The sequence below is a fragment of the Onychostruthus taczanowskii genome, unplaced genomic scaffold (genome assembly GCF_017590055.1).
Source record: "Onychostruthus taczanowskii isolate IOZ18803 unplaced genomic scaffold, ASM1759005v1 scaffold37, whole genome shotgun sequence".
Taxonomy (NCBI): Eukaryota; Metazoa; Chordata; class Aves; order Passeriformes; family Passeridae; genus Onychostruthus; species Onychostruthus taczanowskii.
In genome coordinates this window covers 8,945,965-8,968,618 of record NW_024501126.1, presented here as the reverse complement: position 1 = coordinate 8,968,618, position 22,654 = coordinate 8,945,965, and the positions used below count along the sequence as shown (strand labels likewise).

Below are 22,654 nucleotides of genomic sequence, written 5' to 3'. Positions count from 1 at the left end.
TACTTGAGGTCACTTGCTTCAGGTTCTTCAAGAAATGTATAGCAAAATGTGCTCCAATATAAATCCCATAATTTCCAGTTCACTGTCTTAATCACAAATTAATTATTCCTGGTTTCAGCTTCTCTTTTTTTGCTTTCTCCCAACCACCTACACTACTGCTGTTATGAAGTGAATTATCCTTTCTTGCTTTAAAATTTTCTTCTTTCTGTTTCGATCTTTGATTTTGGCTCCAGTCCTCCTCTCTCGCTCAGCAGAAGGCTGAACGCTGCTTTGGTTGGAGGCTGTGTTACAGAATGTTCTCCACCCCTTCTGCTCTTTTGTTGGCATCTCCTCCCACCCCCAGCATGCCAAACAACTCCAATGCTCTCTGAAGCGCAGGGATCGCTAGCCTTTGTAATTCTGTTTTGGCCAGCGTGCCCGTAGCTGTTGGTAGACGGCAAACAGGTGATGCATCAAAAAACTCATTTCTGTGAAATACCCACTCACAATCAGCTCTCCAAGATAATTACATATGTGTGAACAAAAAAATTATTCTGATTCATGTCAGATGGATTTCCTTTTAAGAGTCATGTTATACATTTATTTCAGGCAAGATTAGGTAGAAAAGACTGACCTTCTTAAAGCACTCTGTTATTCTCTACAGTCGCATTTTTCTTTCTTTTTCTGTCACTAAGAAGTCATTCCATTTCTGTGTTGACATTTTTATCTTCTTTTTATAGCCTTTCCAAAAGCCATGTCACTTACTGAACTTTTGCTGACAAACAAAAGGGAAAGAAAAATGTCATAAACCTCCAGAAACAGCAAATGGCAAGGGCATGCTGTATTATTCAGATATGGTTGAATAACTTTTTAGCATTCATTTCTCATTTCACTCCTTTAGTTCCACTGTCTTTTCCTTCTGGTTTTGCTTTAATTCTCTTCTACCCAGTATTTTTGACTCATCTGTTTGTTCTGACACTTCCCTCTTTTTTTCCCATAATTTTTTTATGATCAACACTTCTTTCTTTAGAATTAATCTATTTGATTAGTTCTGTCCTCACTTTCATTTAGCCTCTCTGCCAACCCCTTCAGGTATTGCATTGCTATGAAAAAAATTATATGTAGAAAATTTCCTAAGTCCACAGCATCTGCTATTCATCAAAATGTCTCTGTTAATGTGCCATTTTTTTGCTTTACATTATCAAATCTGGATGAATCCATGTTATTTACCTACTTAACAACCACCTTATGAACAAATGTAATTTTAGGATTGGAGCATCTAGTTCTAACGCCAAGCTAAATGGCCACCACTAACTTAGCTAATGTAGAGCTGCCAGAAAAATAGTTTTTCATGAGAATCAGAATTAGTGGCTCATGAGAAAAGTTATAATGATACTTCTTATTCCACTATGAGAAGTCAGCCTCTGAATATGTGTTTTTTTAGAGCCATACTGTAAATAGCATTGTTGTTTTTTGTCCTTAATATATCTGTTGCATGGCCTCCATAATAGATGCAGACTCTAGGGGTGCTGAAATTGCTTTAACAGCACCTCACCCCAACTGGTTTGAATGTCACTCTCCTGCAATATGGGTCTGATGCTTTTCTGCCAACAGCACATTGCTGAGTTGGTCTCCAGCCAGGCCAAAAGGTCGGACCAGGTGTTTGGAATATATTCTGCAAGCCTCTCTGAAGAGCTTGAGAGCCATCTGATGCCGTGAGATCATGGGCTGAGGAGCACTGCTTTGGTTTCGTGTGCTGCTTCGGTCTGCTGACAAAATATCCACACCGAGAAAGCCACTACTATCACAACACAGCCAGTGAAGACGCTGGCTGAGCTCATCAGGTACTCCCTCCTCTTGAGACTACAGATAAATGGCCAATGAGGAAGCTGTGTGATTTCATCACACTTCGGATCTAAAAGTGGCTATGGAAAAGCATATGGCTTTGCAATTGTTTTTGGTTGTTTTTTTAGGTTTTATTTCTCTCTCCTTCCCTGCACAGACAGTTGCTGTCATCTTCACGAGATCAAATGTGCACTGGTGTCATACTTGATGCTGAAATTCACACCTACTTTCCTTCAGCAGCCCCAGCCAAACTTTAAAGAATTTCTAACTGCTGAGGATTTTTTTAGAAGGTATTTGATCATTATGCTTTTGGCAGATTTAATTTTGAAAATGAGGTGATGTAACGAATTAAAGAAAAGGGAAAAAAAAAAAAAAAGCCACAGAAGACTGGGAGAGCTACTGTTTCACACCCAAAGAACAACTGTTGAATCTTCGTTCGGCAACCGCCCGCAGCCAAACCCCCGATAAAGCAGAAAGATCCGTAGGTGTCCCTGAAGGGCGGAATCCTGCGGCACTGGGGGCTCGTGCTGAAGGAGCCTCCTGAGCACTGGGTGCCGGGAGCGGGGCCAGGACGTGCCCACGAAGGGAAGGTGTGCCCGCGGGGCGGGGCAGGGGCCGCGGGGGAAGCCGGTGCTGAGGGCAGGAACGCCGGGGGGCGGGCGGGAGAGCAGACAGGGATTTTCGTCCCGGAAAGGGGCAGGGATTCCGCCCGCCTGGGCAGGCGCCAGGGCGCTGCCGAGGGCGGCGGCTTTCCCGGAGCGGAGCGGGGCGGGGGCGGCGGTGGCGGTGCCCGGTGCCGGACCCGCGCCTCCCTCCCTCCTTCCCTCTCTCCCTCCCTCCCTCTCTCGGCCGGGGCGGGGGAGGCGAGCGGGGACACCCCCGAGGAGGGCGAGGGCCGGAGGGGCGGCTCGGAGAGCGGGGCCGCCGGCGGCGACAAGCCCGAGACGCGCTCAGTGTGCAGCAGCAGCGAGAGCGGCAGCGGCGGCCACGCCGGCGGGGCCGGCCCCATCTGCAAGATCTGCTTCCAGGGCCCCGAGCAGGTGAGCAGCGGCGCCGGGGCGGGCGGCCGGCGCCCCGCACGCCTTCGCACCCTCGGCTCCGGGGTCGAGCCCTGTCCCTGGTGCTGATCTCGGCGTCGCTCCCCGGCAGGAATCGCCCTCCCCGGCTGCCGCTGTGCGGGCTGGTTGTGGCTAAAGCCTAAGGCGAACCTGAGCCGGCGCAAAGCTTTGGGAGAATTCAGGGATTTTGCCGTGTCTGGCTTGCACGCTGGGTGTCCTCTGGCGCTCGCGCTCCCTGGTTCACCTCTGAGGGACTCCACACAGTACGAATTTCTCAGGTTTCTGTTAGACTTTAAAATGAGAGTGTTAGCTTACAGATAATGCTGAGAAGACCTCCAAGTGTCATCTCTGTCGTGACGTTACTGGCATAATAGCAGCAATGGGTCTGTAACTAGCGTTTTATAACTTGTCTTGGAGTTGGAAAGAAGAGAATAGCTGATTTATATAATACACAAACTACTGGGGGAAGTGATTACTTACATTATTTAAGGTCCTGGCTGACAGCTGGCTAGCTGGACAGCACAGAGCTGTGCTCCAAGGGCAATGTTCTCTTGGAATCATGACATCACACATTTCTTTCTGAGTGATGACTTCGAATAGCTGTTGTAGAAATGCATCCAACCACTTTTGGTACCTTTTGAGGTATTTGAAATGGCTGATGGTACTGTTGTTTAATGCATGGTAATATTTCAGTTGTTTCACATAGGTATGTGAACATGTGTAGACAGCTGACTTTTCTCAGTAGAAGCAGCTAGTTATTTTTAAGACAGTTACATTTTTGAGTATTTCATAGCCAAAAATGCTTTTCCAGATAGTGAAATTGAGATCATGTCATTGTTACAGACCCCTAAAGATTTTGGTATTGAGTGTACATGTGCGTCAAAGGTTCCTTTAAAGTTGATGTTTCTGTATTGCCTTTCCAGGGTGAATTGTTAAACCCTTGCCGCTGCGATGGCTCAGTACGATACACGCATCAGCTTTGCCTCTTAAAGTGGATAAGTGAAAGAGGGTCATGGACCTGTGAACTCTGCTGTTACAGATACCATGTTATAGCCATTAAAATGAAAAAGCCTTGTCAGGTAATTTCTTCTTTTTAAAAAAAGTATGTCTTTGCAGTAATTTTTTTTAAACTTAATTATTCTTACTTTTACTTCCAAGGTTTTTGGAAAATGCAGCAGAAGATCCTATATGCCTCACCAGCTAGCACTTGCACCCACTTGAAGTTGGTTTTTAAGACCAGTTACATACTAAAATGTGTAGTGATTCGGTTCTGTTATGTTCTTCTAGTTTTTGGTTTGTTGTAGAAATGGTCTTTAGAGGTTGGTAAATTCTGTAAATAGTTAAATCATGCTGAGATGTGACAGAAAACTTGGATCTCCCAGATTAAGTTCCTAAACTTTAAACAAGTCTTTATTGTTTGTTCAAGACTCACTCAGAGGTTGATTTTGTTCTTTCTTCAACTTGGGGTCCAGAGGGGAGAGGGGAAGAAAGCTTCTGTTGTCTGTCATCTACTGTAAATATATAAAAGGATGTGAATTATCAGTCTTGGCACAATTCAGAGCAGTAGAGCACTCTGAAAGTTCTGTCCACCTGTAGCTGTTTCAGGAGCTGAAATATGCAGTGACATTTTCCACATGTCTGTTTTAGCAGCCTCAGAACATGAGATGCGAGTTAGAGCATTGTAGTGGTAGCATGTTCAGGGAGAGGTGGGGGGAGAAACCTAAAGCTCCACCAGATCTCTTAGGGAAGCCTTAATACCACTTTGCATATCAGAATTCTTTAGAGGCTTTAAATTCCATCTTGGAACTTATGCTTTATAACGTCTGAGGAGCACATTTAGTAACATAATTGTATCTTTTTTTAGTTTTGATCCTAAGAGCTCAGAGATGATAGAGCTCTCAAAGGCCAGAGCACCCGGGTCATTTTTCTGTGCCTGTGTTTGATTGGAGTTTTATAGAAAAGACATGGTTGGATGGTAATGGCAGTTGTGTGAACGTGAGAAGCATTCCTTGGATACAGAATATCTGAAGTATTTGCTTACAGCTGTTCAGATTATGGGCAAGTACTTTCAGAGCCAGTAGACTTCTATTTTTTTTCCTTCATTAATTCTCAAAGGAAAGGTTTTGGTAAACTTTCCTGGAGGGAATCTTTATGATGGAAAAAAGTAAAGGATTTGTAAAACAATCCAGAAAATGAAGGTGGTAGATTCTGTTTCTACACAGACATTGTTTGGCATGGGGTTTAATCCTTTTGACTTTTTCTAACCTTTGAAGAAGTCTTTCTTTTTTGCATATCCAAAGCAATCTCATCCTTTTCGTAGAAAAGATGACAATAGCAATAGTTTGCAATTATAGTATCTGAAAATTGTTGTTAGACAGCAAAGACATGACACAGTTGCCTGCAAAGAGGTATCTAGTACTATTTGACATGTCCTAAGGTAGTCAAAATGTGCACACAGAATAGCAGATATGACAGAACTTATTAGGGACTCTGGAACTGCAGATGGAGGCCAAGTGGATATTAAAGGACATCTGAAAGTCATTAGACACCTATCTGTGGACAGCAGAATCAAGCTCAGGTTTGAAGAACAGCTATTCAGTTTCTGTGGAAAAGCAAAGCAAAGCAGATGACACAGTAGGCAACAAAGTTTGGTCAAGCTTACAAGGGAAGTAGAAAGAAATTGAAGAGACAAAAGTTAAATGCCACTCATTGCATTAGTTGTTGCCTTTTCTTTCCTTTTTGGTGGAGTTGGAGGTGGGGGAGGGAAAGGAACCAGATTCATGTTTCTCATTCAATAGCTTAATACTTGATTTATTCTTAACCATGTTTTTAATTTTTTAGGTAAGTCATTTAAGTCTGTCCTTTCTTTCTTGACAAAATAGCATACAGAAAGATTTCATGGAGTTGCAACTCAAATAATAAGTTGGACATATAATCCTGAGGTCAAATTCATGACACCCAAAAGATCACCCATCTCTTTGAGGAAACACAGTAGTACCTTTCTCAGTTTCCTACACAGAATATTCCTCTTGTAGTAGCAGAATCTTAAAGGAAGTCTCAAACTGCAGTCATCTGCGTAATTTTATAGGGGGAATCAGTCTTAAAATGCACTTACTCACTCCCCCATACTCTTGACTGTAATAATATTGGCCACTTTTAGCAACTGACTTGGCTTAAACTTTTGGTTCTGAGTAGTTTTCTACACTACACAAAAGCTTGTTTTAAGGTAACTTTTTGGTTAGTTTTGGTAAAAAGCTGAGTGACACCATTTCAATACAGAAGGAAGTTGAAACATCATGAACTGAAGTAGTGAATGTACTTAGAAGTTCCCAAAAAAGCAGGACTTCTTGGATTACATTAGATACAGTAATTGGACAGGAGTAGTTTACTCTCTCAACAACCAGTAGTCCGCCTCATACATCGTCCCAGAATTGTCTCTACCAGTCTTTTACGTATTAGAATTTTGTAGAGAGTGTCATAGGAGAGAAAACTGGTGCTATTAACAAAAATAGCTTTTTCTCAGGTGAATGCAATTTGTACCAGGTCTATGCAAACCTGGTCTATTTACTCTCAGGTCTGTGCAGATTTACTACAGCTCCTCAGGTTTGCTTTCATCTCATGTATTTAAGGAACTTTACAATGTGTAGAGACTTAAGAAAGAAGAGGTTTTTCTATAATGTCGTTCAGAATGTTGGAATAGAAGTGAATATTCCATTTAATAGCTAACGTGTTCTGTGGTTTCCATTGCTTCATGGAAGGCAAAGTTATCTTCAAGGAGTGTGTCTCCTGGGGCAGCGCATTCAAGAAACAGAATATTTCTATTTCGATAGAAATTCTTCCAGTGTCAGTGTTCCAGTTCGAGATTCAGCAGCTACTACATAATTCACTTTTAAGAATCTAATCCTGGAAACACATAGGTTTTATTATGGAAATAAACCTTAAAACATAAACAAAACCCCAAATTAACCCATGGGCTAGCAGTGGAAGATGAGCCCACAAACAGGTTAATGACATTTGGTATGATGCATAACAGAGATTTGGAATTTTTCAGTATCCTTCTTAGGATCATATCAGAAAGACTTATTTAACTTTGCACTAGTCCATTAATGAAAATACACATTCATGTTGCTGGACTTGCTCCATTGGCAGGGTGGAATTTGATCCAGTAATAGGCAGGGCTATGTTAATAACTAGAAAATTCCCTTATTGCCCCTCAAACTATAATAAAAACTGCTTTGAGCAGGAAGTTTTGGAAGGACTTAAAAAGGAGAAAGAAACTTCAAATGTATGACTTGGAAATTAAACTCATTTGGAAGTATATTTGAGATTAACAAAAAGAAAAAAATGCAAAAAGAAATATTTTTATTAGTTTGTTAAGGTTATAATTTGTACAGATTTCCTTCCTAAAGGAAATATATTCCTAAAAGAACTATAAACATATTGTTTTATTTTTATTGGTGCTATCTAATTTTTATGCTGTTAGAAGATTAGTTCATGGGCTTGCACTTAAGTATGAATGTGTATTGAAGAATGCCAGTGCTCTTGTAAGATTCAGAATTAATGTTTAAAAGTGGAATAGAATCATGCAGAGGTAGAGAATATATACTTTGGTGCTAAAACCTGTCACTTCTATAAGTGAATAGTAAAGATATTTAGAGAGTAGCCTTTTCTAGACTGTTAGTGTAGTCTGTCATAGAGTAGTGTTATGTTAGATGTTTGATAAATCCTGTACATTAAAACATTATATTCTGGTACTTTGGTGAAATGGACCTATTCCAAAAGTGATACAGTAGATAGATGTGCTAATTTAAAACCTAATTGTGTAGCAGTTCAACACCTTTTCTGATACCAGAAAGATCATAAAACTTATTTTAAAAAGTAAATGCTTACTTGTTAGGCCTGATTTCTTAAAATGGAAAAAATTAAGGTGGTACTTTTCAAAAGGTAAGGTTTCACTTTTCCAGATTTTGTTAATGTATGTAATCTTCACTCATTTAAGAAAGCTCACTGGCATCAACTAGATAAGCATGAGCAAAACTGCATAGCAGACTGCAGGTATGTGAATGCATGTTACACTAAAAAGTGCAAAAGTCAAGTTCTTCAGCTACTTCAGTATGGAGGTCAGTGTCCAGAAAAAATTGTGTAGTAAATGTTTAGTAGAAGCTTTTGCTAATGACTATGCTCAGCTGAATGACAGCGTTAAGTTCTTCTAGGCATAACTAAGAAGGGGAAAGGGAAAAGGCTGGAATCTCCAATTATACATTCTAAACTGCACAATGTACCAAGAACAATCTATTAATGTCTCTCCCTGTACTGAAGATCCAGAAGAATACATTGTGCTATTCTGTATGTCAGTGGACAAAAAAGAACAAAAAGGATCGTTCTAATATTGGACAATTTACAAAGAAATTTGAACAAGAGATAAGGAACAAATCTATGGTACACTAGTGCTGGTTCCGAGACCGCTGGTACGCTAGCCATTTCTAACAATAATTCAGTTTTTGGCATCTCAAATGGGATGTGTTTTAAGAGGCTTCTTAAAAAGAAAATCATGAAGCTTCGCAGGCACCCTTTGAATATGAAGGCACTATGCAAGAGCTGTTGGAAAATAAAATACTTGGCTGAGACAAGTATAATGAACTGAATGGAAATGAGATTCAATGCCTGAGTAGTCATTAGAAGGTAATTAATACTTCAATAAATGCCTGGAAGGACTTAAAAAATCAAATCAAGTCATTTTAATTTCATGTGATGGAGAAGAGGGTCCATCATAGTGGAGAAAGAAGGCCAGTAACATGGTCAAATTAGTGGAAAAAAAGGAATTGCACTTGAAGCGGTTTTGCACTTGCTGAGAAAATTACTTTTGTCATGAGCTTAAGAGATGTGTTATAGTAATTGAGACAGAAGACAAAAGTGATGATGAGAAATTAATTTTTTTATGTATAAATAGTCTTAGATATTAATTAGAAAGTACATGCAAGCTTTAGAAATATTGAGAACAGGAAGATCAAAAGAGATATTTAAATTTAAGATCATTCCAAGAACAAATTCGTGTTTTGGAGCAACAAAACTGTGCTGGGACATGAAAATCCTAGAGATTTTAATGAACCTAATTGAATGGTAAAATCCATACAAAAAGTGGTAGAAGCAGAGTAATGCTTTAGTTTTGACAGGAGAGAGAAATCTGAAACAGAAAACTAATGTCATCAGCATAGATATAGTTGCTGTACTTCTCACACTTTTTTTTTTTTTTTGGTAAGCATCTGCTTTTGGCCACTTCTAGAGAGAATTTACTAGACTAGATAGACCTTTTAATCTGATACACTCACAGTCGACTCAGTGCCTGCACTGGGTAGCTGGTGATTATGATCAGTTTTAAGTAGCATGCTTAATGAGTTTAGAAGCAGAAGGATAGCAGAGCTGTTGGAGAGGGCAGTTGAGGGTTTTTTCTGTGGTGGAAAAGGCAAAATACATTTTCTGTCTACTTTCTGTTAAGGATCTGAAGGTAAATGAGAGACTGAAAAGGAGAATTGGGTAAGCAAGTGTTAGTGATGCAGAGTACAGAGAGTATAAAAGAGAGGACATCAATTAAAAACAGAAATGCAAGAACATGGAAGGTGTCAAAGAGAAAATTCTGATGGGATAATGAATTTCATGTTGTGTTTTCTTTGTTTTCTTGTAATTAATGCATAGAGAGACTTTGAAATAAAAGGAGTAGAGAACTGGCAAATAAAGGTGGTGAAAAGGTATGGTGAAAATGTGTGGAGACAAAGGTCAGTTTAGCTTGAGAAAAACATTTGGTTGGCCATTCAGATGAGAGAGCACATTTTTCACAGAGCAAGTAAGCGGAGCACTGGTGCACTGCTAGCACACTCAGAGCTGAATATTTGGCTGTTAGCATACAGAGCTGAAGGAGTGCAAAGTGGACATCACAGTGCAAAGGAGGAACAAAGCTTTATAAACCTCAAAAAAAATGGATATAATTGATAATTAGTAACATGTGAGAGAGAACAGGGAATGGAAGAATATCTTAAGTACCAATGATCTGACAGTCATGAAATAATAAAGAATAGTAGTTGAACAAAGGAACTGATTCTATATCTCAGTGAGAATTGGGTAGGGTTAGAGAAGAACTAATAACAAAATACTAGATACTGACTACAAACACTGAAGCATATTTGTAAGTTATGAGAAGAAATTAAATTCGTCCTAAGAGGTCAGAGCAGACATCAAATGGGAGCTGAAGCCATCAGGAAGGAATATGGGGGATTACAGAGAAAGTCAAACAGTTTAGCAGTTCTAAGTCTGACTCCTAAGTATATCCTAAGGTAATCAAGAAGAATACAAAATTAAGAAAAAAAAGCAGAGCATACTTTAAAAAAAATAGTATTAAAAGTACGTAGGTGACTCTTTTATTTTCTGTAGCTTATTAAAAACACAATTGCTTTCTGTTTTTATTTTGTGAGATGTGTAGATTGTGCTCAAGGAAGTTTGACTGCTAGAATAGTGTGAAAAACAGTGCAGTGTAAACTGTGAATAGTACTTGGAAATAATTGAATTACAAGTGTCATCCTGATCTACTGGTAAGACATATAATATAGATTTAAAGAGTGGCATTATTTTGTTATATTAAATAGTGAATTAACTACTTCAAGGAAAAAAAGGTGGATTCCTTCAGCCTAAGATTTTAATGGGGCAGAATGTCTTTCATGAGATAGAGTGTGAGGTTGTTTTTCAAAGGAAATATATAGAATTATAGTTATTGCTGGAAATATAAGCATAAATTACATATTTGCAACAGACTTCATTGTTAAAAAAAAATCCAAAAGTAGAAAAGGGTGTGAATAGGAATCAGCATTGCTACATACACATAGGTGCTGCTAAGAATAACACTGCAAGGCTCAAGATACTCAAAGTGTCAGACCTGCATTCACGAACCTTTGTGTTACTGGATTTTTTTTGTCATTTTCTGTGCTTGGGTGTTTTTCCAATGGCTTGATCTGCTAGAAATTTGTTTAGTGATCAAAGATTTCTGAGTTTTCACAATACAAATTTTTGTCTTTTTGTCATATGTCAAAAATCCCAATTATTCAAGTCCTTAATTCCTATCAACAGAGATCAGTGGAAAAATACTGCCCCAAGAAGTGGTTGTTTCAGCAGGCTTCTTCTATTTCTTAATATGAAAAATTGTTAATGGTGAACTGCTTTCATACCGTGTGTCTGTGATTCCTTAGCTTATGCCGATTTGGCAGTAGCCTGCTTTGAGCCCCAAATACTGTCAATACATGCTGGCTTCTCTACCAGTCTGTGTTAACTCTGAAGTGTCCCTGTAGTGTTATCCACAACTGAAATTTGTCAAAGAAAGTTTTATTAAATTAATTCTGAAATTTACTTTTAATACTTCTTGGTTTTGAATGTTCTCACTGAAGTCTTCAGCGCTTCATCCCAGTGACTGGCAGTCATGCCAACTTATTTCTTTCTTAATTTGCTGTATTGGGGAGACAGCTTTTTCACCTATTGCACTTGTATTTTAAAATTTTTTTGTCCCATGTGTATATTCAAATTGGATGTTTGGTATTCACTCTGAAAATTCTTTCTTATTGCTTCAGCAGTGTGCAGAGAGTAGGCCCTGCCTTCTTTCATGCCTACAGTGCAACAGTGAAGGAACACTTTGACTCCAGTTCCTTTGAAGTACTTGTCTGAGTCAGAGCACCCTCATTGTGCGTTTTGCCTGCATGACTCTTTTGCCATAGAGTTCTTTGCTTCTTTATTTAATTTATTTCAACTTTCCTTTTTACTTAGTTTTTTTCTTCTTTTTTTTTTTCTTTTTTTTTTTTTTTTTTTAATTTCTCCTCCTTTTGTTTACATTTCAGTGAAGCTAGTGGAGAATAAGTATTCTCATTCTTGGCCACATGCTGTTTCCTTACTCCCTACTCTATTTGCGTGTATGTGTTGCATTTTTGTATATTTTTCTGGCAGTGTCTTTCTCCAGGGCAGCATTAAACTTCATCAGTTCTGTGATGAGCATATTCCCAGTACAGGAATATACCGTACTGTTGTACTGTTACCCTCACAAACCATATTAGTGAATGGGGGGCTATTTCTTAAGCGAAGGCTCATTTTTGTCATCTTTTATGGCCAAAGAACAGATATAATAAAATAATTCCTTAGCAGTTTCGAAGGTACAAAGTCATGTACCTTGCCATCAAGATGAAATGCTAGCTAACTTTATGTGCATTTAACTACTCTGCTAACACTGGAAGTATATTATTCCAAGCACTACAAATATTTTGGAAAAAGCAAATTCCATTAAACTGGCAGCCAGGAAGCTGTAGCTGAAGAAAATGGGAGTAAACTTCAGTATTCTTCCTCTTCTTTCAAGCTGAGGAAGCTCCCTCTGCTCCATGGGCAAGAACAGACAGACTGAGAGTCTACATCTTAATGGAACACTTTATGTATCTCTCATTGCTTTATCTGAGCAGTCTGCAATTTACAATCTACTAGAGCTTGTGGTCACTCCCAGCACATTATGTTTCTCCTTGAATGACTAAAGTCTTCATCTGTTTCAGGGCTTCTCTTTCATAGGAGTAGAGTAGCAGGGCAAATTTTAGTAGAAGGAATGGGTGTAACAGCTGATGTGAGCTCCCTGAGTCACATCAGAATAACAGAAATAGAATATGGAAGACTTACACTTTCAGCCTTTTCCTGCACCTGCAGCACTGTTCCTCCACATAGCCACTGTCTTTAGTGACCACAAGAATCATTGTAAGCTCAAATCATTTGATGCCACCTTCCAAAAAGGACACTTTGATGTACAAGCTGACTTAAAATCCTCCTCAGACTTAATAAGGAGGGTGACTTCCTCCTCACCCACCATTTACAGAGTACTGCATATCATCTCATTGCCTTCTGGATGCTTGCACCAAATAGAAATTTGATTAATAACGGATGCTTTTTTGATATCTGTCAAACTTACGGAAAAGATTTTCATATCCTCCACTACCCAGTATAAACAGTGGGGCCTTCAAATACTTCCTGTAGAAATGCATTCATGGGTGCATCATCGTTCTCTACAACTACCTGAAAGGAGGTTGTAGTGAGGTGGGTTTGGCCTCTACTCCCAATGAAAAACAATAGGACAAGAGGAAATGGCCTCAGGTTGTGCCTGGGGAGGTTTTGATTGGAGATTAGCAAAAATTGCTAATTGAAACAGGGTGCCTGGGAAGTAGTGAAATCATCATATCTCAAAGTGTTCAAAGCATGTGGATGTGGCACTTGGGAATATGGTTTGGTGCTGAATGGAATTGTACTAGGTCAACGGTTGGACTTGATGATCTTAGACATCTTTAGCAACTTTAAAATTCTATGATCCTATAATCTCAGGGATTTCAAAATTTTCTAATTCAGCCTGTTCTTTCCTTCAGATAGCCTTGGTTAAAAATCTAGAAAGTATGTGAAATAGCTGGTTGTTCTATGGAAATGTGTCTACTTCAGAATTTCTCCACTGAGAATTGATGTCATGTACTTGACTGTGTTCAGAAATTTATGGAAAATCTATTGTGGAAAATCTAGTGGAAAGTATTTATGGCTGTTGGAATTTTAAAAGCTTATCTTTATCCTGGGTCTTACCCTCCTGCTTTTGTAGATGTCACTGATACAATTGCTGTGAACTTAGCCCCAGAAATTAAACTTACAAAATCTAAAGAATTCAGTCTTCTAGTCTAGATTATTTTAGAATAGGAAGCAGTTTCAGTAGTTTAAGTACTTCCAGATGTCTTGGTGGTCATCATGTGACACAAGTGGGTCTTTGTCTTCATGGTACAACTGTCATGCATCAGGTCCTCAAGATAACCTTCAAAGTTCTTCCTTCCTTGTTTGGGTTCAGAGATACAGGCTTCCAACCTGTTTACTTAAAAATCATCTAGAATATCTGCAGTTCTATATCCTACAATCCTGCATTAGCATATCTGAAGTGTGAAGCCATGTCTTTCTCCCAGGGTCACTCTCTCTGTTTTCAGCGAGAGTCGCCACTTCTCTGGGCAACCTGTTCCAGTATCTCACTACTCTCACTGCAAAGAATTTTTTCCTAATATCTTATCTAAACCTACTCTCTTTTAGTTTAAAGTTGCTAAGCCTCATCCTATCACTACACTCCCGGATAAAGGCTCCCTCCCTGTCTTCCCTATTGTCCCTCTTGTAGGGGAAGAGAGTTTTGTAGAATATGCTTTATGATAAGAAAAAGAAAATTACTTTAGAAAGTTAACTTTTGTTTACAAACTCAAATTCATGCATGAATTTGCATGCCTCCAAAGAGATGGTTAATTTCCACATCTCATGTTTCTTTTCATTACTAAAGGAAAAGCACTTTCAGAAAACTTCTCTATGTGCTGGAAGACAACAATCCGACTGTTCAGGCTGTCTGCGGCCATCAGCATCTCTGAAGGATGTGGGTCCAAAGTCACAGCTATTTAGCTTCCTGCTGAAGGATTCTACCACTGGACTTTGTTATGTTGTTGGTTGAGACTCTGGGCTGCTTCATTTTGCTGGACCATGAGCAGGCATTCACCAAGTGCCATTTTAACAGCTCTTCTATTGGAAAGTTGCTTAGGCTTGTTTTCACAGTCAAAAAAATAACAACTTTTCTTGTTCAACAGCTCATTCCAAGTTCCCTGACTGGATAAATGATGCATTCCTTCAATCTCTCTTCTCTCTTAGAATCCTGTATGAGTTAAGGCAAATACAACAGAAACAGTTCTCTTCAGTACAGCATAGCAAAAACTTTCTGGCGTCAGTATACTGGCCATTTTAATTTTTTTTTTTTTTTTTTTTAACTTATAATAGTGATTCACAGTTTTCTGAAATTCAGAGTAGGATGCTGGTTTTTTTTTTTTTTTTTTTTTTTTTTTTTTGTATAACTTATAATAGTGATTCACAGTCAGTTTTCCGAAATTCAGAGTAGGATGCTGTGTAAGTTACTAAGTCAGCCAGGCCTGACTGGGGAAACCTACCTGAATAAGAGTATTAACTCTTCTCTTTACCAGATGTCTGAGCCATTTACCTCTCTGAGTGCTTTGAGCCATGAGATCTTACACTACCTGTTTCACAGTTCTGAGACATGTTCCATTAGCTCTGTCTGCAGTCACCAGTCTTAGATGCTCTGCACTTTCTCAGATCACAGGCTTGATATTTACCAGAGTCTAATAAGTAAGTGAAAATTCCATCTGAGAAGGAGAAGATTCTCTACTTTTTCGTTAGACATCATCCATGTAAGGATGAGTTGCCCACACACTCTGGAAATCAAGGAATTTTTGTCTGACTACAGTGGCAGAACCAGGGCCTATTGAAGATCTACTTCTCTGTTTCTATCCATTCAGAGAGGTGAAAAAGGATAATAGGATCATAGAATGGTTTGGGTTGGAAGGGACCTAAAGACGCTGTAGTTCCAATCCCCTGTGCCATGGGCAGGAATGCCACTTGGTAGATGAGGTTGTTTAGGATCCCATCTAACCTGGCCTTCAACCAGTGCTTCACCACCCTCTGAATAAAAAATTTCTTTCTAATTTCTTTCATTTTTTTTCAAGTGGTTAGCAAGTTGTTACAGGGATTATATACAGGACCACTAAGGTCTTCTTTTAAGAGTGTCCTAAACTAGTTTAATCAGAGCTCAACTGTTACTGTTAATATTGGCAAGGAATCCAGAAACTGTGCTGACTGGAAAGCAGAACAATCTTGTGAGCTTCTGTTCTGAAAAGAAGACCAGTAGCTCCATCATATGTAATCAGTGAATGTAAAGAGGGGACTAATGTCTAGAAACAACAAAATGTGACCATGTTTATAGTAATAAACTTAAAAAATGACAATTGCAGAATAGTAAGTGATTCTTCCATAAATGTATTTTCCATATTAAGAGCATGTACTTATCTTTCATTCTTTTTGGTGCTTTTGGTATTTTAGAGAAATTGATTGCATTTTTATTTTATGTCTGTGTTTTTACTGCAAGAGATGGTATATAGGTTATATATAAGCCATGTAAGCACCATCAAGCCAAGAACAATTTATAGCTTGGGAATTTTCAAACACATTGATACGAATGGATACTACAGGTTTTGGTATTGCAACCATTGCTTTTTGCAGCACTATGCTGACACAGAGTCTAACAAGTCAGACAGCTGGAAATTTTCACAAGCATATTCTGCAATTTAATTTGATTATGCCAAGGGATTTCAGGCATATTCATGATATGGTTAGAGAGAAATTGAGAGTGTCTGGTATAGTGTATACTAGAAAGGCAGCTATTTTCTTTTTTCACAGATAGCTCTACTATTAGATGATATGCAGTATCTAAATTGCCACTCTCTGTAATGAAGCACTACAGCTTATATGTTTTTATAAAAATGGAATTTATAAGTAAGTGAGTGAGCAAAACCATGGCTACTCAAACTATTAGAAAAAATTTACGACTGATTCAAACAACAGCACCTATTATTGTGTAGTTGTGATTGTTTAGCAGTACCTGAAAAAACTAATGCAATTGACTGCTATAATTTTGGTGTTTAATGTATATTTAAATATATAATAATAATAATAACTTAATTAAAAAGCTTATTCATAATAATATTAACATGAATACATTATACTAATTCTTATAAATGTATGATGCATCTTTAAAAAATCTTCTAGTTATTATACATAATGTGTGATATATTAAATAATTAATAAATTACTTAATTCTTCCACTAGGCCAAATTTTCAAGCAGTATATTACTTAACATATTTCTTTGTACAGTCTAAAATTCTATAATTATTACTAATTTCTCTTCAAGTGAAGACTAATTGCTAATTTAATTCACTTCAAAATCAATCTAATTGATTTATTAATTTAAGAAATTACATTCAAATTGACTTAGAAATCAGACTCTGCCAGATTTCATACAACCCAGAACCCAGGACTGTCTTCTTCATGATTACATGCTATATAATAGCTTGGTATTCTTACCATTCTGCCTTCTATCCTTCATCCAAAATACTCATTATCTTACTTTGGGATTAGACAAGGCAACAACCCGAACTCAGGATATATTTCTTGAGTAATTTTATTGCCCTTGAAATCTGAACTTCTCTCTGTTTCACATCTTACAAAGAAACACATGAAATCAGGTTTGCTTCTTCTCTCATGAGCATCTTCCAGATTTTCACATGAAAATTCTGATCGCAGCCTGTGAATTAGTTTTTGCTCAGGGCCAAAAGGAGCAGAAGCAAGTATTTGTACTGAGTGGATTTCTGGTGAGGTTCTATCTTTCATTGCTGAAACACATCATTGCCTTATAGCAACAGGAAAAAGACTGAATAGAGAAGGTGCATCTTCCTCACTAAAGGTGGGGAGTTGCTTTGTTCCTGAACTATTGTTCAACTATTGTGACTAATGCTGCTGCAGGATGCAGGGAAATCCAGTGACAATACATGGTGATGTTATTTGATTGCATATCTTTGGATTCATAGAGTGTCTAGAAGCAGATACTGGGAAGCAGTAATTATGATGTACTTTAAACAAAATTATGTTTACAACTAAACTGTGCTTATCCAATCAAATGTGTTTGTGCACCTACATTCTGAGGGTCCTCTTCCAGTCTTCTTTCAGTGAACTGGGAACTTTGAACTCTGAAATTCCAATTACATGGAATTTCTTTCACTTTCATATAATTTCTATGGTTCTTTTCCATTAAAGCCTTTCCATGGTTTCTTTTTCTGCATCCAGAGCCCTGAAATATACCAGTGTCAGAAATAGTTCCTAACACTTTCTTTGTACCATACTAAAATAATTTCCCTACTTATCCCTATGGAGATTATGTGACTAGAGTAATCAATTTCATTTACTTTTCCTTTGGTTCAGTGAACATCTATGTTTTGTACAGGAACTGGAAGTGTTCCAATAAATTACTTGGAAGAAGTTCTACTTTTGAATATCCTGAATAATACAGAAATTTGTTATTAAAATACTATCCTTAGAGGTGAAAGTTTAAAACCTTGCTTTAACTCATGTGAACAATGGGTTTGAGGCAAGGTTCTCATAAGGGAATGGACCAAACATTAAGGTGTAGAATATTCTCAAATAAACTCTCTATGTTTCCTTCTGCATGGGTTGTAAAAATTATTTAATTATTCATAAAGTCAAAAAGACAGAGAAAGAGTAGCCAGCACTTTTGGAAAGTCAAGCTAGCAAATTAAATGTGACTTTCAGTAAAGGAACCAGAATTAATAGTTAAATACATTCAACATGATAGACAAGAAGGCCTAAACAGAAGTGATCAAGAACAGATGATTCCTCTGTATCGTGACTAGCTTCCAGGGTATTTTTGTGGAAGAGGCTTGGTCTCGCCCTCCATGCTGAGCAATTTTTTACATACATTTGGTGAGTGCATCAGTATTATCATGAACTGCACAATCTTAGCCTCATGATCATCATATTTTTAAATTTAAAAGTTGTCAGCAGTTTTAGGTAGAATTTGCATATAGTTCTTTTCCCAGGAGAGAAGGAAAAATCAAATCCAGAACCCTTTCTGATATTGTGTATTTGTGTTGAAAAAGAAAAATGCAGAACTGTATAGGCAAAGTATGGTTAACCCTCCAAAGTGATTACACGGCCTGAAAATTATTAATACCTCCTTCATATCACTTATTTATGATCTTGCTGAGGTTTACTTCCTCAGCGCAATTATACTGAATGCTTTTTCTCTCAGTGTTCTTCCAGGAATGTGGACCTCACTGTAACACAACAGCCTATGTTTGAGCTAAGCTTTCAGCATCATTTTGGAGATCATCTTTAGGTTGCAGAGAGTGCAACAACCATGGCAGGCTTTAATTTCCTCCAGTCATTAATATTTAATTTTCAGATTATGCTATCAAAAATACAGTAGGTTGTAATGAAATTCAGTATTTCCAATACAGCTGCAACAGAAATTGAACAGTTCCTACTTTACAGTAGGAATACAATTTGTTCACATAGAATGGTGATTTCATTTTCACCAAATATACACATCCATGGAATGTGCAAAATACAGATGAGCTATGCCACTAATCTAAACGTAGTTAGTTTGAGTCTCATAGGAGTTAAAAGTTAACTGGAGAATAATTTACCTAACCATACAAGTTTCTCATTTCCTCCAGGAACCCTCCCTAGACTATCTCCTCTTTGCTGTGTCGTATATCAGCAGGCATCTGTTCTTGTTTGTTTTAGTCCCCCATGAGAACAAAGGCTAGCAAGCATGAGCCTTCTCCCAGCTTCCTACAGAATACTTCATCTGTGTCTTCATCCTCCTTGGATGGCCTGTAACAAACTCCCACCAGGATATCTGCCTTGGCGCCCTTCCCCCGAATCTTTACCCATAAACACTCAACTCTATCGGCACCATCATTAAGCTCTAGACAATCAGAACACTCCTAACGTTCAAGGCTACCTTGCCAACTCTCCTTCCTTTCCTATCTCTTCTGAAGATTTTGCAGCCATCCATTGTAGCATTCCAGTTGTGCAAGTCATCCCACCATGTTTCCATGATGTCACAGTTTTCCTGCTGCCCAATAGCTTCCAGTTCCTCCTGTTTGTTGCCCATGTCACATGCATTAGTGTGGATGCGCTTCAGCTGGGCTATTGATCCCACCACCATTTTGGGGGGAGAAGCCCTAATTCCTACATGACATTCTCAGATGTTTCTGTGCTTTCTAATGTATCAATAACTTGTGCTGTTGCTGACACATACTTAGATATTTATTCCTGCCTTACTGAGATGGCAGACCAAAGGATCTTTGTAGCACTCTGCCTCTCCAACACTAGTGTGCTACCCCCAGGCTGATCTCTAGTGAACATGGCTTTATCCCTTCTCCCTTCAAGTTTACTTTAAAGCTCTTTCAGTGAGCCCTGAAAACTCCTGTGCAAAAATCTTTTTCCTGCTTTGCTACAGGTGTACCCTGTCTGTCACCAGCAGGCTCAACGCTATGTAAATTGACCCATGATTAAAAAACCCAAAATTCTGCAGGGAGGGAGTTGCAGAGATTTGCCTGCTGTGCTCGGCAGGAACTTGTCACCATTGTCCCCTGTCATTTAGGTCACTGCATTGGACAGAGGGTAGGGAATCCTCCATATCATGCATTCTGTCTGCTCTTTTGGGCCTGTCCCAGGGAAGGTGGTTGAACTCTTTCTTTACTTTTTCTTTCTTACTCCAATCTTCCTCGACCTGCTTGCCCACGAACTCTGTCAGTAAGCAGAGAAACTCTCCTGCCTGGGCACGTCTCCCACAGGGACATCACTGCTGCTGGCTCCTGCTGGCACAAGAGCAGGGCACACTCTACAGCCTGGCACCAGGGTGTCAGCGTATTCCCCTGAAGCTCTGCCTGGGCAGCTGCCTCAGCTGGTCACAGTTGGTCACAGTCTCGCCTAATTCCTTTCATTTTTTGACCATCAGCAAAAAATAGATACTGATAATTTCTCAGAGAAAGAATAATGTAAGGCTAATGTAGTTGACATTACAGCTGTGCTTGTCATCTCAGATCCTGATTCTAACAATTTAAAAATTGTAAGATAAAAGGTTGAACTGTTCTGCTTAGTAAGTAGTAAGATTTTGAAAGGTGAATGTAATAGAATGTGAGGATGTTGTAGATTGACGAGGATGTCCAAGCTTCTGGACAACCAGAAATCCAAGGTGTACCCAGTGTAGGTGTAGATGTTCAATCAGTTGTGTACATGCAGTAAGTCAACACTTCCAGGACCTGTCAACTAAATTCCTTGAGTGGTGCACAGATGGATGGGATCTGCACGATACATGTTATGTTTTGAGAATGTCCTAAGTAAAATACTGGTGCAGCCTTCCAAGCTGACAGAGAAATTACATACAGCCCAAACTATCTGTATTGATGAGCTCTCTGCCAGATGAAAAGATAATGGGCATCATGACTCCAGGCACTCTATGTGTTAATAATGTATCAAAATGGACAGCCATTAATGGTGTGCTGCAATTTTTGGGACATTGATTCTTTTAAGAAAAAGTCATAAAACCAGAAGCCTATAGCTAAAAATGACATTTCTAATGTTTGTGTGTGTGTGTGTGTGTGTACTCAAAACTATGCATTTTCTGTCTAGCCTGGTCAGTAAGCTCACTGTCATTGCTTACTGAATCAGGTAGTCAGCGTGTGCTTACTGCAAAACATTTTAGAAATACTAATTATCTAATCACATAGACTACCAACAAGATAAAGTAAGGAACAGCCATTTCAAAAATGAGTTGTTGGACTTAAATCAGTGTATTCTTTTGCTCTTCTATAAGTTTTATTCATATGTATGCAGATTACAAATCCTGTAATGGATAATGGATGACAGTAGGAAAGAACTTTTTCTTGTAAGAGCTGGTTCTAGCAATTGGAGCAATCTAACAAAAGGTTTTTGAGGTTGCATATTTGGTATGTCTTCAGGTTAATCATGTTATGTTGCAGTAGGTCACAGCCAGGTGTTACTGTTACTGGTATGTAAAATATTAATTAAGAATGAGTGAAGGGATTGAGAGGTTTCCATCGACAGTGCCCATAATAAACTGTGTTTCTGAGACAACAGAGTGGGATAATCCCATAGCAGCTCTTTGTCTTAAGGAATTTTGGTGGATTATAAATTGGTACAGTTGAAGCTGATACGCGCTTGGGTAGCCATAAGGAAATTTCATATGCTCTTTATTGAGGATGTAGGAAAACCTGTCGTTTCTTTGCAGACTTTTTAAGGCAAAGTATTCTAAGTACAAACATAGTATCAATTCTTTTGAGATCACTTTTCTGTCATGTATTATACAATAATCAATGGGCTTCTACAAGACATTATTAAAACAAAGCCAAGTTAATATTGATTCATCTCAAAGATGACAGACCTTTGAATATTTTATCCACCTTTATGTTAGTAAGGACATGCACATAACTGTATTAACTTTATTCTTTAACAATTATTCCATCAAAGCAATACATTTCCTTCAACTTCTGAAAATCTCAACCTCAAAAATAAGGAATCATTTCCTTATATTTGTATTTTTGTTTGACAGAAACCTCAGAAGAAAAAGGAGCAATATTTCTGGGGTCAGAATTTGAACTCTAGAGTACAAGTAACATATTATACTCCCAAATGGTTTATCAGGGGAAGACCAGTGGTAAATAAAAGTTTAAAAGAACCAAACATAATGAAGTGTCAGTAGAAGTAAAAGTCTAAAAAGTTTTCAAGGGCAGATAGTATTACATTAAAATCAGAAGCATTAATTATATTTTGCTTAAAACACCATTTTCATTGCCATCACTGTAAATTAAAATAAAATGCTTTTTTTTCATAGGCAACTGAGATGGCGTGGTACATCGTAATGCTACAGAAATTAAGGAAAATAATATGAAATGGAATTTTCATAGAAATTCAAATGAGGTTTTTAAAATTATTATATCTGAAACCCATAGTATTATTATAGCTATCAAGATACAAAATATTTCAGGTTTTCTTTCCATTTCTAGTTATGAGCAAAAATGACAATATTTTTCATAATATTTATTTTTTTAGGGTCATCTACAGAAGCTGACACAAAAATCCTGTCTAGATCTTTCCTAACTTGGCAAAATATTTAGCTAAAATAACTGTTACTGACTGTGGAATGCATAGTCAGCAAATAGTAAAAACAAATTAGAAAGTCATAATATTATGTATAATCATGAATGATTAAAATTTTAGAAGCAAGTTATGTGAAGAAAATGAGAAAAACACT

At 38.2% G+C, this 22,654-nt stretch overlaps 1 protein-coding gene across 1 annotated transcript in view; it reads left to right on the top strand.

Annotated features, from left to right (window-relative positions):
- Positions 1-1,566: 1,566 nt before the first annotated feature.
- The window catches only part of MARCHF11 (membrane associated ring-CH-type finger 11), a 33,249-nt gene continuing 12,161 nt past the window's right edge, over positions 1,567-22,654 (top strand). The window contains exons 1-3 of the mRNA XM_041411695.1: positions 1,567-1,638; positions 2,322-2,864; positions 3,806-3,961. Of these exons, the coding sequence (XP_041267629.1) occupies positions 1,567-1,638; positions 2,322-2,864; positions 3,806-3,961 (771 nt within the window). The remainder of the gene's footprint in view (positions 1,639-2,321; positions 2,865-3,805; positions 3,962-22,654) is intronic.